General features: G+C 45.3%; 2 protein-coding genes across 9 annotated transcripts in view; both read right to left on the bottom strand.

The window, feature by feature from the left end:
* Positions 1-330: 330 nt before the first annotated feature.
* On the bottom strand, positions 331-11,016 carry ERI1 (exoribonuclease 1). Of its 7 annotated transcripts, none has more exons than XM_069785004.1 (8): positions 10,559-10,704; positions 10,213-10,525; positions 9,843-10,018; positions 7,219-7,429; positions 5,797-5,880; positions 5,054-5,163; positions 2,685-2,799; positions 331-743 (listed from the first exon to the last, which is right to left on the bottom strand). In XM_069785004.1, exons 2-8 carry the CDS (start codon positions 10,228-10,230, stop codon positions 501-503), a joined length of 957 nt encoding a protein of 318 aa, XP_069641105.1. In that variant the 5' UTR covers positions 10,231-10,525; positions 10,559-10,704; the 3' UTR covers positions 331-500. The 7 variants fall into 7 exon arrangements, with proteins under 7 accessions (XP_069641105.1, XP_069641103.1, XP_069641120.1 ...); XM_069785002.1 differs by having other exon boundaries at positions 10,562-10,704; XM_069785019.1 differs by having other exon boundaries at positions 10,217-10,525; positions 10,562-10,704.
* Positions 11,017-12,541: 1,525 nt separating this feature from the next.
* The window catches only part of MFHAS1 (multifunctional ROCO family signaling regulator 1), a 35,357-nt gene continuing 31,001 nt past the window's right edge, over positions 12,542-16,897 (bottom strand). Inside the window, exons 3-4 of one of the 2 annotated variants that reach the window (XM_069784974.1) lie at positions 16,253-16,718; positions 12,542-14,745 (exon numbers count right to left, since the gene is read on the bottom strand). In XM_069784974.1, coding sequence (XP_069641075.1) covers positions 16,715-16,718 — 4 coding nt within the window. In that variant the 3' untranslated portion in view covers positions 12,542-14,745; positions 16,253-16,714. The remainder of the gene's footprint in view (positions 14,746-16,252; positions 16,719-16,897) is intronic. The other variant, XM_069784964.1, reaches the window with a different exon arrangement.

Genomic DNA, 16,897 nt, shown 5'->3' with positions numbered 1-16,897 from the left:
AAATTACCAACAGGAACCCTTAGAAGAGTGCCTTATCAGGAAAGGCCAGCCCGACCACTTGCTATTTCAGTTCTCCCAGCAATGTCTTATTTGTGTGCAATGAATAATCAGGTGCTAGATATCATTAGAGTATGGCATAGTGAATAAGTACCACCCACAGGCTGGGGTGGAACAGCAGCGCACAGGCTCAATCAACCTTTACATGTGTTTAAATTACATGTTCTTAAAAGCTTAACACTTTGCCTGGATTCTGCATATCAACCTTACTGCTAGAAAAGTTGCAAACAACAACAAAAAATCATCAGTATAAAAATATGCTGTAACACAGGCTTCAAAGAGCAAAGAGCTTCCACACTCCTCTTTATTTCAACAGAGACGATTAGTTAAGGTGCTTTCAGATTCTGCATTGCAGACAGGTTGGCAGAGGTGGCCGTTTAATAAGGTCTTAACAGTCTTTAGTGGGTATCTGAGAGCAGTTCCTAAGGCAGAACCCCAAACTGCTAGTTTCTGTAGCGGGGCATCTGTGGAGCAGGGGCTCCCTCTAAGGGGACCGAGGAGGAGACTGTCATAAGCTGTCCAGCATGCATTCTCTCATTCACCCGCAGTTCACAGCCATCCTGTAGCATCCTTATAGCTATCCTTGCAATGTTTTTAGAATCATCAAGTCCACTGTGAGGTCTCCCATCATAATTCATGCCCAGCTTTTCAAGCATGATTGTCAGCTTGGTCTGGTTCCTAGGAACCTGATGGAGAAAGTGAAGCACATTCAAGAATTAGGTTCTGTACCAAGTCTTTTTAATCTAACACAGTGCAGTAGAAACATGCAGATTTTAAGTCTACTTAAGTCACATACTACTTTCATGTTGCCTTTTGTCAGATCACTAACAATGTAACTTCAAAGTACCTTGGTGAGACAGACACTCTCATTTTTACAGAGGAGACATAGTCAACTGGAGCTTGTCTAGACTCAGGATAATGTCAAGAGCCTCTCACCATTACCAGCACCAGCTCAAGATGTACCAGTGCTGGCAACAGTGGAAGCCATGGCCTAGCTAGGTTTAACAAGCCTTATAAAAAAGGAATTACCACCCAAAGTGGTACTGCAGAAGGAATCAGATTTTTTTTTTTCCTTTTAAATGCTAAGCAAATAATGAAGCACCAGACTCCTGATTCTCACTGACATCAAGCTTCTGAACGCCTCCGAATACCACAGGAACAGAGAAGCAACACCTGTAACAGCCAATGTTTACATGGATGACCAACAGCACGAACAGACAAGGAAGCTTAACTGACCCATGCAAAGTGCTACACCAGCAAAAGCCTCAAGTCCTCTCTTGATTAAATACTAAATATACATTTGCTCTTTGAAAAGGTCAAAGAAAAACAAAAGGGTAACTTTAAAGGAAAACTTTGTTTTTTCACACCAAGTTTGCTCTCTTGGTGGTGATAGTTGGAGTGGGGGAACACAGGACATGACAAGTTCCAGGATATTGCACCATACTACTGGATTTAATAGCTAGGTGGCATGGCGACAACACAGTTGCCAAAACCTGGCCATATGCAACTCCAATAATAACACCCACAAACTGGGCAGGAGAGACATACCTGCAGGTTGTGAGATATTCCACAGGAAAGTTACAATACATTCCTTGTCATTCATATTATCTATTACTACTACTTAACAACAGATTCAACAACAGCACAGAATAGCTAAACAGAAGCGCTGAACAACTATAAAATGCTACCAAAAAAAAATTACAAAAAGTAAAAAGAAAGTGATTCCTTCTAAGTTATAGTCTTCATTGCCTTTGATGAAAAAGCACTCACTGCTCAACAGAGAAGGAAAAAGAAGGTATGTCTAGGTTAAAGCTGATAGGACTAACAAGACTGTTCAGTGCTCTAGAGTGTTTCCAACAGAAACAGTCATGCAGAGAAGACACAATAATAGAGGGAGAAGTGGAGTAACCCTGTAATATTCGCCCAGCACAAAGTAAGGCTCTTCTCTCATTAAATGTTAACAACTTCTTTTTTCCTAGAGGTTACATTTAGTATGAAAAAGCCCTTCAAGAGAAGATTGTCAGCTAGGCTGAAATCACATTCAAACAAATGGTTTAGTGTAGACTGGCTAGGAATTTGCTAGAAACTCCAGTAACCCATTTTATGGTAATCTGACAGTGAAAGAAAGCAGCAATAAGGTCCAGCACTGAACTTGGTATTACTTTTATCTTGACAATTTGATTCCGCTGTAGATTCATCCTCATCTTTCTCTGTCCCCATTACACTGTCAAAAGTGGAGATATCCGAGGGTACTGGTGCAAATTGGTTTTGTAGTGTATTACATGAAAACAGGGAAAAATAATTGAAAAATCAATACAGAGTCTTTTCAGCTGAACTACTTCAAGACACGCTTGATCTAAGAGCACCAGTATGACATTTTTAGACAATCCCTCATGGAGCATCTCCTGATTCTTAAAAACAAGATTAAAATCAAAATGCAGTAGATGATATGATCTTCAATTAGTGAAGTGAGATCTGGGCACGAAGCACATTTGAAAATCAGGCCCCAGGGAACTAGTTTGAGTATTATAATTTTATACTACATAAGTAAAGATGACAAGCACAACAGGACATTCTAGCCTTTTAAATCAGATTTTCCCGGAAGAGAAACAACAATTTGTACAAACCTTATAGAAGTTCCCATACGATTTGCGAATATTGATCCACTTTTTGGCAAAAGAAGGGTATTTGATACAGCTAATACGGCACTGGATGTTCAAAAATTTACTCATATCCCAAGATCTTAAAAAGTCAAAACAGAAAAGAGAACAACATTATAATACATAATTCAGATGCCCTGCATTCTACATATTGCACAGCTATAGCACAAACAGCTGACTTTTCTTTGGTGATCAGTAGAAGGAAAACAGTTTAGGAAAAGCTCTTTTGCTATAGTCAAGGTAAAGAATTTTTTAATATGAATTTGTTAATCATGGGGAAAACAAATAATGACATGAGCAAGATTTTTACTAGAACGGTTTCAGGTCCAGAATGGTTAAAATAAAAAATAGCACGCCAACTTCTCCACCTACCACATCTACTCCAAAACCCACCAATAAAATAGATGCTTACACAGCCCTTGGGGAAGCAAGCGACACCTTAAATTTTCCTGATCACTTGGGTACGCATGCATCTCTCTACTTAACGTAGGTTATTGAAACAAGACTGCACTCAATTTTAGGAGAACCAGACTTTTATGGAAAGAAGATGAAACTATAACTCTATGCACTTCTAGTCTGCCTTCCTAAAGGGAACCACCCAAAGAGTTTGTAAGCTTCAAGCTAAAATAAAGCCTTTTTTCCCCTCTCTTGCAGCTGTCTACACAATCTCACATACATAACAAGATTTCACTGCACCTATTTTCCTGGAGGAATTTCACTGAGGGGATTCCCCTGGAGGGGAATTCCAGACACATTCTAGGCCCAGTAATATAACCAGTCTTGCACCAGTTTTGCTTTAGCATTTTCTTCTTTTAATTCACTGTTGCTTCCAAAGATAGAAACCTAATCATAGGTAAAAAAAATAGCCAAATAGCAGTATGTACCACAGTTCCTTAAATTAATTGGATTGACATTATCTTAACTCCTTATTTTTAAGGTGTACATGGATCTAAACTGTACACTTCAAATCTTGTGTGACAGCTTCTAAATGGCTTCACTGTTCACACTGGATACAACCACACTTCAATGTTACAGGTTCTTCACCAGAAAAGAGCTGTGATTTATAGTCATCATCCAAATTGTCAGGAATTTTGAGAAAAAAAGTCTCACGGCCAAAAAAAATTTTCCCACTTGCTAAGTTGGGTTAGTTAAAAAAGCTTTTGTTGTGTATCCATTCATCTCCTATGATACATTATTTTTCAAACCACTCATATTATAGACTAGAATATTTATCTGTGTTTTACTTGAGAGAAGTGTTAGGAAGTCATACTACGATCCCACACACTCTTTTCATAAACTCCGTTTTTGTTTCGGGGTTCATCTCTCTTTGGTTCAACACAGTCATTGTAACAGAGCAGCACAGGACTGCCTTTTTAATCCAGAACAGCCGAAGACCTACTCCAGGCAAACAGGCGCAGCAACATGAAAATACATCATTCACTTCAACATGGCTAATGTTAAAAACTCCCTGTCCTACTTAAATCCCTCATTCCAAGAGAAGGAGAAGAGCAGACGTTAACAGAAAAGTAATGTTTCATAGCTAAAAAGCAAGCATCACCTATGGAAAAATTCTCTGGCCAGTGCTATATAAGATAAGGCTCCAACAGTATCTTTCATCATATAACAAAGCTAAGATCACAAGAACAGTATTGCATCACAGATATATCTAGATCTCAAGATCTGTCCACTCTGCAGTCATTATGAGACTTGATTTTCCACCCAGCCTTTGGGACAGAGCAAGTTCAGGTAGCAGGTTCAAGGACTAGTCAACCTCTCACACAGAAAGCTTGTCAGAGCTGGGACCCACCAGAGCCACAAGTCCTCTAAGCCAAAGCAGAGAGCTTTCTGTGCTAGCCATTCCTCCTTGTTCGATAAACAGCATAATCCATTATTGCTTTCTGCCGAAACATGCAGGACATATTATCAGTAACACTAACACGCATAGGATACAACACAACCACCACAGGTCTCTGAAACCTCGGATTCAGGAGAGCATGGGAGTTGCTTAGAACTGAAATTGAACAACATTATTTTCAGGTATTATGTGCTATATGAAAGCCAGATGTAAACAGAGAATTACAACCACAAAAAAAGGACAAAAGTCTATTCAACATCATTTAGTTGTATAAAGCAAGCTAGGAAAGAAACAGTGCCATCTAATGGATTTAAGCTTAATTTCAAATTGTTTAGTTCCGCTTTTCTGATTTTCCTGAAAGCTAAAATTATAATACAATGGCAAAACGGAAGTGTCATGATCTGCCTTTAGCAACACTCTCACGAAGATTAAACATTGTTTTGCAGTTTTAGATTGTGCTGAAGGTTGCATAAGGACATACCCATCTGTCAACATGGAATAGCTATACTTTGTTCCCAGTTCTCGCTGTCTCATCCACTCTATGACATTCTGCAAAACTTGAGGAAATGTATCAGCTTTATCAACAATGTCCTAAGAGAACCGAAAAAACAAAAGTGAGGAACATTTTATCAGAAAAAAACCCAGCATGAAGTGTAAGAATTATATTGGTATATAGGCACTCACTAAGTTGGCTTCACAAAAATCTTTAGAAACAGATTACATGTTAAGCAGACAATTGGACGGATTTTTCCAAACTGAAAAAAAACCCACCACAAAAGCACCACTAAAAGAGCCAACCTCCAAATGGCATCTATAAAGGTAACAAGGTTAGTCAGCTGTTGAACATGGATTAAAACCTTTGAGCTTGCTTCCCAGGCTCCTGCTCAAGTCACTTGATCACAAGCCATTGCCATCGTAGTACTATAAACCCTTTAGAATAAAAATCTTAGAAGAGGAACTGATGCAATTCAAAAGGTGCTTTCCTCTGCTAAAGATTTTCTACACATGGATTACAAAATTAATGTTTTTCCCTACAGACCCTTACAAACACCTAAATGACCAACTTAGTGAAGTCAGTTCTGTCATAATTGGGAGAGAGGGAAAACACAAGGATTAAGAGAATAAGCCTTACAGAAAAATTACCATGAAAATTATCACTCTGAAGACATCAACACCACATCTTTTTTTCATATTTTTTCCAGAAGAAACAAAAGTGCAAATTACCTGGGTGATTCCTGTCAGACTGATGCAGAAGTTTGAAAGCTTGGGATTGATTTCTGGCTTTACATATTGCTGAAAGGTATCCTCCTGTAATAAGAGAATCAAACAGCAGCAGCACACTGTAGCAACTTCTTTGGCTTGCCTATAGCTGAAAGGCAACAGCGGCTACTTGTCCTGCTGGAGGCAAAAAAGGAGTGTGTACCTCCCCAGCCAGTATGAGCGTCCTGACTGGCCATCATGAGCTTCCCAGTGGGACAGATGGATGGCTTTCCAACCAGAACATGTCCGTCCTCTCAGCCAGTAGGCACCAAAGAGCAAGGATGTGGATGTAAGAGGGGAGGAGGACAGACTGCAATAAAGGGGAGGATTTGGGAAAATGAGAGCATGAATAAGGAAAGAAGTGAGAGGCATGAACAAAGCCTGATGTTTTTCAGGTGGTATCTCTAAAAGCTCACCTGTAATTCAAGGCAGGCAACTGGCTACACATCTCAGAGGCTGCATGCAAGTCATACACCTCTGGATGGCAGCCAGAGATACACACGATGACCTCACTCTAGGAAACTGAGCAGTACAAGAATGAAGACTACATGCAAGTTTCATGGAAAAAAGCAAGCCCCAAATCCCTGCTGCTATACAAACCCTTTTGGACAGAGGAAAAACCCATGCTGTTTCTTCCTACTCTAAAGGTAATAAAACAATCTTGGTATCTGCACAATCCTCTCGTTAGTCATACAGGCAGCTACACGCTAATGCAGCATCACAGTGACTACTAGAAATCATCCTCCTCTTAGAAGTTCTTGATAAATGAACCATTAGTCAGAGGTGCATGCACTTCCTCCGTTTCTCTGAGTCACTCAGTGTCAGTTAGACAGCAAGTAGGTTTTCCTAAAAGAAAGCTGTACTGGAACAGAGGACTTGAGGCTGCCAAATGCCTACCTAAAATCAGGTTACACACCTGTCAATCTGTCAGGTGCACTGCGGAATTAGTCTAGCCTGCCAAGAAGCAGAGTTCACTCAACTCCACTTTCTAGATCTCTGCATTAGTCTCTTCTAGATTACCTCACATAGGACGACAGAATTTTCTAATTCTTGTTTATGACAAAGCCCTGGAGTCCTAGAAATAGCTTTGTAGATCTTAAAGCAGGGAAAGACGAAGGGGAGGATGACTGAGAAACTGAAAGTCCCTCATATCAGTAGAGGGAGTCAACAGCAGGAGCATGATCTATTCCAAATGCTTTAAGAATAAAGTTTTGTTTGTATGCAACAGGCACAGAAGATAGGTCTTTATGAAAAAAAAAAAAAAGGAAAAAAAAAAAGCTATTTTTAATGAAGTTCAACATCTACCTAAAAACTAATCTAAGACCTTATGAAGCAAGGAAGTTACGCTGAAGTACAGCATACTGACACAGTAATTAGATCACTTACTATTTCCAGGGTATGCGTGTTTAGTAAGACAATAGGAAACTCAATTATTTCATGTATGAATTCAGGTGGGTTTCCTTCTTCACATGTTGCTTCAAAGTCAACAACACAGATGTAGTCATAGTAGCTGTCTCCATTAATGGGTTCCTTCTGCATCAGCTTCTGTTTCTTGTAATAGTTTTTCAGTCTCTTTTTCAGCACATCTTTCACTCCTCTAAAGAGATAGGGAAAATGACAAAGATCACACTCTCATTTAATTAATTATTTCACTATTGTAGAACTGAAGCTATATTTAACATTTGAAAGTTCATCATTTATTAACCTCATTTTGAACACCAGCACTTAAGAAGTCTGCATTCAACTTTATCATACAGTTAACGCTCCATTATCTGGGATAATGCAAAGGCTGCAACAGCCCCCGATAACTAACACAGCTAGATAATATCAGTATTTGGGTATGGGCTGGGAAGTGCAGTGCAGAGACACTCTGCAGTCACCTCCAGTTCAGCAAGACCCAGTAGCTGGAGCCTTTGCAAAGCCCAAGTCTTTGCAGATTGCTCCTAGATGATCTCTGGCCCTGGAAGCAGTACTGCTTCACCCGTACTTCAGTGCCCTCTGCCTGAAGCGACTGATGCCTGAGGTATTTCCACATCAGTGGCACAGATAATGCAGAATCCAGCTAAAACGCTCCCATTTTAAATTTGTCTCAATTTATATTTAAAATTGAGCTCGAGTAACTTGATAAAAATAAAGTACTCGAGATTTCAGTTGTCAGAACAACTTCCTGGTCAAGATCCTGCTTTTCAGGAGGTTTGTGGCTAACACGTAAGTTCACAGTGGCAAGTGATTAAAGTTACTTACTGCATCTTTTAATACAAACATAATATGCAAGTGCAGGTGCCAGAACTGCCACATACCAAACCAGAGCTGAATAAACAAGCATAATTTACTCTCTGAAGGATGTTATTTTTAAAACTACACATTGCAAATGAAATTGCAGAAGCCGTAAGAGCTACTTGTAGCTTATCAGAAAAGCAGCCCACTGATCCACAAGGGAAAAACTGGAGTCAGACTACTAAACCTGCATTTGAGAACATCAGCTGCTTCTACAAACACAGATAACTCTTCTTCACTCTGGTTTATTAATCTAGTTTAATTCAATGACCAATTCATTCAAAGTTGAGACAGTATGGGAGCTATTGGAGTGGAAAATTACCTTTTTCTTCATCACACCTATAAAAGAGGTTGAAGGAGAAGATTATCTGCTAACAAAATAACCCTAAGGGAAAGGATGGTGTGTGGCAAGCTGCTCAATTCACTACATTAGAGGTGATGCACTGTTTGTTTGCATACAAGACATATTCTGACCAACTTAATTGAATATATCAAACAAAAGAAGTCTAGGTTAGCTAAAAGAAAAGTTTAAAGCTTTCTGCCTTTACAACTGAATAAAAAGCACAAACAGAAAATTAATAACCTAGGAAGAAACCACAAACATAATTTACTACTTGAATTCTGCTTTTTATTTTTAAATCAGAATAACTGCTGAATAGCTGTACAAATCTAACCTGTTTTACCAAAAATTTTATCAGGTAATGATAAAAATTTTTCCTCCCGAGAAGCTAAATTTAAATGAATTAAATGAACCAAAGGAGGAACAAAAAAAACTATGCAGCCAGAACATCTGCAGACAGACAGGGTGGAGGTGGCAGGCTGTACTTCCCACCCACACAATATTTTTTTTCTTTTATTCTGTTCAAATGAATCTCTGTTTCTTCTGGTTTTTTTTCCTCTGAACATCCTCTCCGCTACAGTCATCTTCTCCTCTAAAAAGCTAGACTTCTCCTTTCAGACTCCTTCTCACCTTTCATATTCCCTCTTCCTCCAGAGCAGTAGCTTCTCACTTTGCTAACTACCCACCACCACCACTGCCTCCCAACTACTGCTGCCAATAGAAACAATACACTTTATTTTTCCCAGTTGACCTTCTTCTCAACATATCAGATTTGTCAGGCCACAGCAGTATCAAAGGGTCTTGCAGGTCATTTCTGATAGAGCAGGAACCACTCTCATTCCTAGCCCTTTCCACCTCCTCAGTGAGCACAAATCCAGTTTATAACACATTCACCTACTCACATTATTCTATCTCACCTATTCAGATTAGCAAACTCTCCATCTAAAGGAACTTGTCCTCTGCATTGATTAAATTCCAAGCCCTATCACCACAGAGGTTTTAGCCAAGATTAGATCTGTATTGGCTACAGTAAATAACAATACGTATGTTCTGAAGCGAGTTTCTATATGCTGAAGGTCTGCAAAACCACCGAGAACCCTTGCAGTTCTTCTTTCCCCCTTGACCAAAAAAGTGTTGAGAAGTACCCTACAGTTACATATTCTTTTGTTTGTGTTACCAGTTGAGACAGCTCACGTTTCTGATAACACATTAAGCAGTTTCACATGCACTAATCCTGTAACAAAAGCTGCATCAAGATTGCACATAAAACAACTGGCATTTGGTGGCGTGTCTGCTTTTCACTTTGTGGTGTGTTTTTAAAATTTAAAATAATCATCCCTTATGACTCTACCGCTCTCAAAGATAAATCAAAAGGTTTACAAATCAACCTAACCTGGTTTCAAGCTTGAATTCTGCAAGTTTACTTCTGAGCTCATCTCTGGTCATTCTGTTGATACAGCCATTGGTTATAGCAATTTCTTTGTAAATCGGATCACTGAAGTCATTCGAACTGGCAGTTGAGTTTTTCCCATTAGTTTCTTGATCACTGATCCTACAGTGCTGCCTACCCTAGAAGAAAGAGAAATCCGAAGGTCATTTAAGAAGGTCATAACAAGAAGGTAGAGCATTAAAAATTTCACATCATTTTGGCACCAAAATGCAGCAAAGGTCACGCTGTTTCACTCGTGATCAAACCGAGTGAAATATCCTACAGATGGCTAAGAAAATCAATACTGAAGCAGACAGAATAAAGGGATACTAACGCACGTGTCTGAAGTCATGCCAAAGAGTAGCTCCAAGAGACAAAACCTGAAGGCGTGTCCCACTTTCAACAGAGTTAGCTCTCCGGTAAGAGCTGGCAAAACCTTGACTGGCAGTACCTTAATTAACGAGAATCTCCACTAACTGAGACACACGGACAGACAGATGTCCAATGCTGTGCAAAATGAATAATACTTTAAGAGTAAGAACTAACGGCACTTCGACTCTAAACGGTTAGTCGCAGCCTTTGTGGGCCAAGCACACGGCAGGGCCAGCCTCCCCCGGGCCCGGGCCCGCCGCCGCCACCACCACCGCCTCCGCCGCCACCACCGCCGCCGCCACCACCACCACAGCCGCCGGGGCCTCCCTGGCCTCGGGCGCAGACGGAAGGGCTCGTGGCACCGGAGGCGCCCCCCTGGGTAACGTGGCACTCGGCCCGCCCGCGCAGGCCGCGCCAGGCCCCGCCGCACCGGCCTGGCCCCGGGAACCACCGAAGGGCCGGGGGCGAGGCCGGGCCCGACCAGCGCAGCCACCGGGACGGCCTCTGCGCATGCGCGACGGGGAGCAGCGGCGGGCCAGGGGCGCTGGCGCATGCCCGGCGCGGCCAGCACCGCCCGCCCGCCTCCGGCGGGGCCGCCTGGCGCCTCCCGCCGCCCCAGCGCACTCACCGGCGGGCAGGCAGCGGGAGCGGGCGGCGCCGGCGCCTCTTTGGGGGCAGCCTGCGGGCGGTTCTCCTTCTGCTCCTCCATGGCGGTGGCGGCGGTGGAGACGGGGACGGCGGCCCGTCGGGGGGCGGGGAGAGCGCGGGGCCCGCCCCTGGGCGGTGGGGGCGGCCCCGCCGCCGCCGCCGCCGCCTCCGCCCTCGCCGGGCCGCCGGCGGCACTGTGCGTGCTGAGACGCGAGCAGCTCCTCGGCTGCGGCTCACACCTTCCCCGTCCGGGGTAAAGAATTGTCGTGGGTGTGTGCCACGCGTGCCCGGCCTGCCTCGCCCCCTGCCCGCCCTGGCTGGCTCCCGCCGGCCCTCGGCCCTGCTCCTCTGCGGCAGCACCTCTGCCTTCACGCTCCCGCCGTCGGCCCTCCTGAGCGTCTGCGGAGCAGCCTCCTGGGCGTCGGGTCACGGCCGCGTTATGGGAGAACCGCACTAGACAGACGCCTTATTTACACTTCCACGTTCCTCTCCTCACGAGGATGACTTTGCGCAGGGCATCCTAAACACGGACCTGGGACACCCACGGGTAGCCACATCCCGGCTACTGGAGCAATTCAGCTAGCCCCCATCCCCTCCCTGCCCAGGGAAGTTGCCTCACGTGTTTGTCCCCAAATCCCCAGTCAACAAGTGGGGTGGGGTGGATGGCATGAGACACGTGTGAGCCCTCTGGGTCTTCTCAGCCAGGAGGTGAAGGCAAAGGGAGAAGGCCTCCCTGTCCACCATGGGTCAGTTTTCCACTGGTGCTTCCCACAGCCCTGGAGCACACTCCAGGCATATCCTCAAGAGTTTTCCCTCCCGTTACTCAGCGATAGAGGCCAACATATATGTGACATCCACCTGACTGATGCAATCACCCCAACACCTCCACATCTGCCAGCCCCTAAACAGCCTGGCATCTTTTTCATCCACCTTGTTGTGGCTGGGGCCCAGCCACCCACCCTCAAGTCTTGCCTCCTGCCTCACTCCAGCACGCCAGCATCTTGTTGCAGATGCTGCCACTCCTTCCCCTAGACGTGCTGTGCAGCATCACTGTGTTTGGTGGGGTTGCCACAGAGGTCTGTCTTGTCTTTTCCTCCAGATGAGAGTGGTGATGGAAGTGGGGTCACACACAGCTGCTCAGAACTGTGTGGGAGGGGACTTGCTCCCTACTTTTAATTCTCCCTCCTGGCACTGCTGCAAACGCCCATGTTGGCAAGCAGAGGGCCATCTGTCTAACTGCCCTCACCTCTGAACAACGTGGCACTTGACCAGGGTTTGCAGGGAACCAAGCCTTACAAGAAAGCAAACAACATGGTACCAATGTGAACCACTGAGCTGGCCTCACAAAACACCCCAAACGCAGCAGGGAAAAAGCTGTTCCGCAGAAATCACCTGCCTTGGTGGAGTGGGCAATGGTTCACAGATGTTAATCCAAGTAAGGGGCTCCATGCTCAGATTCACTCAATGCCAAATCTCTTGATGATTTGTGAGTCATTTGCTAACAGCTCCTAAAAAAGCTCCTAAAAGCTCTGGCTCCTGGATTCAGAAAACCCCAGATCTACAATTAGGTGCAGACCCTTCCAGAGGCAGGACCCAAGGAGGCACTGGAAGAGGAGAAACAAATCAAACAGCCAGGCCTCTCCTTGAGACTGAGATCACTTTTATTTTCAGTTGTTTTGGCGAGGATGTGTGGGCAAGTGTGGGTGTGGTGCGTGTACGTCTGGGCATGCATGTGTGTGTGCGCAGAGTCCTGCCCGGTGATGTAGATTATATGAATACCTGCAATTACAGTCCATGAACTGAGCCATGAAGTGCATAATGAGTGCTACACTGAGGCCCACTTGCTTGCCTCTTCTTGTGCTTACTGCAGTGCAGCATCTCCACCTCCCCGCACTGCCGATCCAAGGATGCCAGCCCAAGATCCCACCCAAAGGGCGTGGGAGGAGCTGAGCTCCGGGATCTGGCTCTGCAGGAGTGAGCTGGTGGGTTTTCACCTCACTTGGTGAGCTCCTAAATACCATTTGCAGTTCCCTTTAACACAGCTATATTTGTCTTCTCACAGTGAGGAACCCCTACTGCTCTGACAAACTTTAACTACTTTAGAGGTACAAAGGGGAAGAGAACAGAGCCCCATGCAAGCTCCGGTGCTACAGCACGGCCAAGCGCATCTTATGTTCCTGGGAAAGCAGCACCCAAATACACTATTGAGTTTTCACAGCCACTGTGGAACTGTAGCATAGGGGATGCTGCAAGGGAGATGACCCGTGCTTCTGCAGCCCCCAGTCTCTTCGATCTGATTTGAGAGACCACAAGGCAGGTTAAATCCCAATCTGATCTCTATTTCTGTTTAACTTTAAAGCTGAATCCCCCAAGCTCAGAGCAGAGACAGAATGCAGAAAAAACAGCATTGCCATGAAAGGAGACTAGTCAAACACATCCTGGCCTCACGGCAGGTTGGAAACAATCCCATTTGTCTGACCTTTTTGCCTTTAGCACAGTTAAAGCAAAGGCGTCCCATCACCCAGGACCCTCTGCAGTTGCCAGAGGCCTCCAAGTACCTCTGCAAGCCCCAAGATGAGCTAGATGTGTACCATACCCCTCGGGCTCCCTCTCACTCTACCTCAACAGACTTGTCTGCTGCTTAAGGACACGCAGTTTCTCACATTATGCAGACCCAGCTGAAGGCAAAACTGCTCTCCTGGGAGTTTCACTTGGACGGATGCAGGTTTCAATCCTAGGTTGTGCTTCAGAGCATAACACAAGGTACTCCAGGACACGTGCAGCTGCTGAAAGTCCTGCAGTGCAAAGCAACTTGTCAGCTCTGCACCAGTTTCAGTAGGAAATCAACTGGTCAATAAGCAAGGGGTCTGCAAACCAATAAGCAAAACCAGCGCAGTCCTCTCAAGTGAAGTAGGCATCTAGTACCAGGAGATTGTCCTCCTATTCCAAAGGGGTTAAATTCACTGTCAGCTCCATGGGGAGACAATTGATGCCCCAGTCCTTTCTGCCCTCTTCACAATACACTTTCAGTAAAGGCCACAGGGTGCTCCACAGAGGCCTTAGTCATTTCTAGCAGTTCAATAACTCTCCGGGCAGGGACAAGAACAGGAATATAATACATGCTCTGAACTCAGGTATCTCTGCTTTTAGGGCACTGCCTTCAAGCCCTCTTTCCTGTGGCTGGACTCATGAAAAATGACAGATCCTTCAAAAATACAGGGCCCTCATCCCTGGGGCTCAGGGATGTTAAATGGGGTCTAAGAGGCTCGAGCTCAGCAAAGGGACACTGTGTGCAGAGGATTCCAGGATGCATCCTTAAAAGAGAGCGACACCAAAATCAAAAGGACTATCAGCCACTTGGCTTGGTTCTCCTGCACAGATCTCCCACCTGGCAGTTGCAAAGGGGAGACATTTTTGAACTGCATAGAAAATTAAATGGCTTTTGCATATTAAAAAAAATACAGATGAAAACACAGTTACACCAGTTACTAAACAGTGGGCGGATAAGTGATCACCTTTTCATATTAAATAGACCCGACTAGACTGATCTCCATACTGCCACACTCCTGGCATTACAGCTTCAGTGCACACAGCAGATTGAGTGCCTCCAAAGGCCAGGTAATGCTGTGCTCCTGCTGAAGTGGCATGCTGCAGCAGGAGGGCTGCGGTCCCAAAGAGCAGGCTGTAAGATATCTGCTCTGTCCTCTCACTCCTCCAATGCTCACGCATCCCAGACCAGATGGGCGCACTGGGAAACAGGCCTCCGGCTGGAAAAGGATTCCAGTTTGTGGTTTCTTTACAATGTGGTTTCCACACAACGTCACAGCAACAAATTGCTAGTTTCTTCCTATAGAGAACAGAAAGAGAGAGGTAAGTAGCAGCGAAGAGAGGAGGAGAAGGCTGCCCATGGGAGGTGACAGTACGGAATGCTCTAACATAAGTTCTGACTATACCAAGGCCCTTCATGTCTCATGGGCAGCAAGACTCAGGACAAGGGAGTTTCCCAGCACTATTCCTGACGCCGTTCAAAGATCTCACCTCCCTTCCACTCCCTCCAGCTGCCATAGGCAATTTCTAGTCCCCAATTTATCTACAGCAATACAGAAGCACAATCAATCAATGCTTCTCACTGACATAAGAAAGGTTCAAATGCCCATTGCCTGCCAGAGGTGGCAGGTCAACACATGAAATCTGAGCCCAAGCTCTTCCCCCAGCTGGAATGATATCCTGAAGAGATGCAAAGCTGATGGAGCTGCCAGCTTTTATTTGGCAGCTTTCCCCCCTGAAGTGAAGCACAATGGCTTGATTTCTTCCACCTGGCCTCTGCAATCTCCCACCAGAGTGGGTTCTGCCCTGCATTTCCCAATGTTAAGCTCCTGCCAATGGCGATATTTGCAGCCCTGCACACAAGGCTGGTATTTGAAGGACCAGAAGCCAGGGGAATGTCACCTGTGCAACAGCAGCAGGTCCCAGCAGGATGCATGTCACTGTCTTGCACTGGTTGCAGGCCCTGCCAGCCTGCATCCTGGTCTGGACTGCCTGTTGACCAGTATCACCCATCCCAGGTCTGCCATCACGGCCTGAAGGGTTAAGAGCTGTACATTAACACAAGCATTTTAAGTCCCTTATCTCTCAGACCTCCACCAGCATTTGATGAAGGGATCCTGGCTCTGGAAATGCCTGCCTCCTATTTGATTTACACTAAATCAAATATTTGCATGGAGCAGGACTCATACAGCCCAGTTATCAGGGCTCAGCTGTAGGGCACAAACTGACAGCAACATCTTAGAAGTCCTCAAAACCACCTAGTCAGGAGAGAAACCAGCACTGTGGTGCCAGTGCTCAGCCTGCCCTTTCACACATCTGGCCCAGGGAGAATGGCTGCTCACGAAGCATGGCTGCCAGGGTCAGCCCAAGGGGATCAGGGCCAGTTTGTACAACACAGCCACATGCTGCTTCACTGGATCTCTGCACGAAAATGCCTGTGTGGCTTTGCTAGGAGGAGGACCCAGATCTAAATTTCTACTGCTCTAGTGGCCACAATGCATGGAGAGTACTGCAATGGCAACTCCAGAGCACCCAGACATGGCAGACAGTGAGCTGCTGCGGGCTAGCAATAAAGAAGAAATGGCAGGTGCCGGGGGCACACTGACTGCCCTTCTTTTGTCCCTGTGTGACTACAATACATCCTTACTATTTCATGGCACAGCGTATGTGAATGCACAAGGCAGGAAACATTTCCCAGCCTGCTTCTCCTCCCGCTCTGCAGCCACTGCCCAAGCCTGCTGTGTGTGACACAGCCAACTGTTTTGCAGTGGAGCAATTTTAAAGGCTTCACAGCATCAACCCCTTACCCGACAAAGTCTTGGCCAACTGCCACAAAACTCACTTGTCCAGGAACAAATCCAGGGAATCCCGCTATAGCTCATTTCAAGAGACTTTCCTCCAAGCAGGTCTGAATTAAATGGTACCAAGAACATTTTTACATTCATCATGAGATCCAAATGGGTTTTCAACACACGATCAATGGGTCCACAGAATCCTATCCCCAGTGCTTTCCCTCTGGCCAGCGGCCCTGCCATCTGCAGCAATCATTTTGCTTCATGCCTCATTGTTATCCCCGACCTCCAGGTGACTGCGTCCACTCCAGCCATGAGGCCCCCACCTGGGAGCTGCCCCCGCCCCACAGCATTTCACAGTCCAAAGTCCCATCAATCCCCGTCAGCATGCAACTCCAGAACTGGAGACATGGGAGCACTGCAGAGCATCAGCCATGTTCTGCCCAGTGGAAAACCTTTGGCACCAGCACTGACGATTTATCTGGAAGAGGAAAGGATAAAGAAAAAGTAATGTAGCACGAGCAGCAGGGTTCATAGCGGTTGTGATGAATAACCTAACATGCACAATTTTCACTAGGCTTCTAAATAGGGAGGGTGAGGTCTTTAAAAGTAACACAGGCCTTTTTGAGAACACAAGTTTCCTGTCGGCAGAGTGACTGT

Source organism: Haliaeetus albicilla, chromosome 1 (assembly GCF_947461875.1).
Source record: "Haliaeetus albicilla chromosome 1, bHalAlb1.1, whole genome shotgun sequence".
In the NCBI taxonomy this organism is placed as follows: Eukaryota; Metazoa; Chordata; class Aves; order Accipitriformes; family Accipitridae; genus Haliaeetus; species Haliaeetus albicilla.
This window is presented reverse-complemented; position numbering and strand designations above follow the sequence as displayed.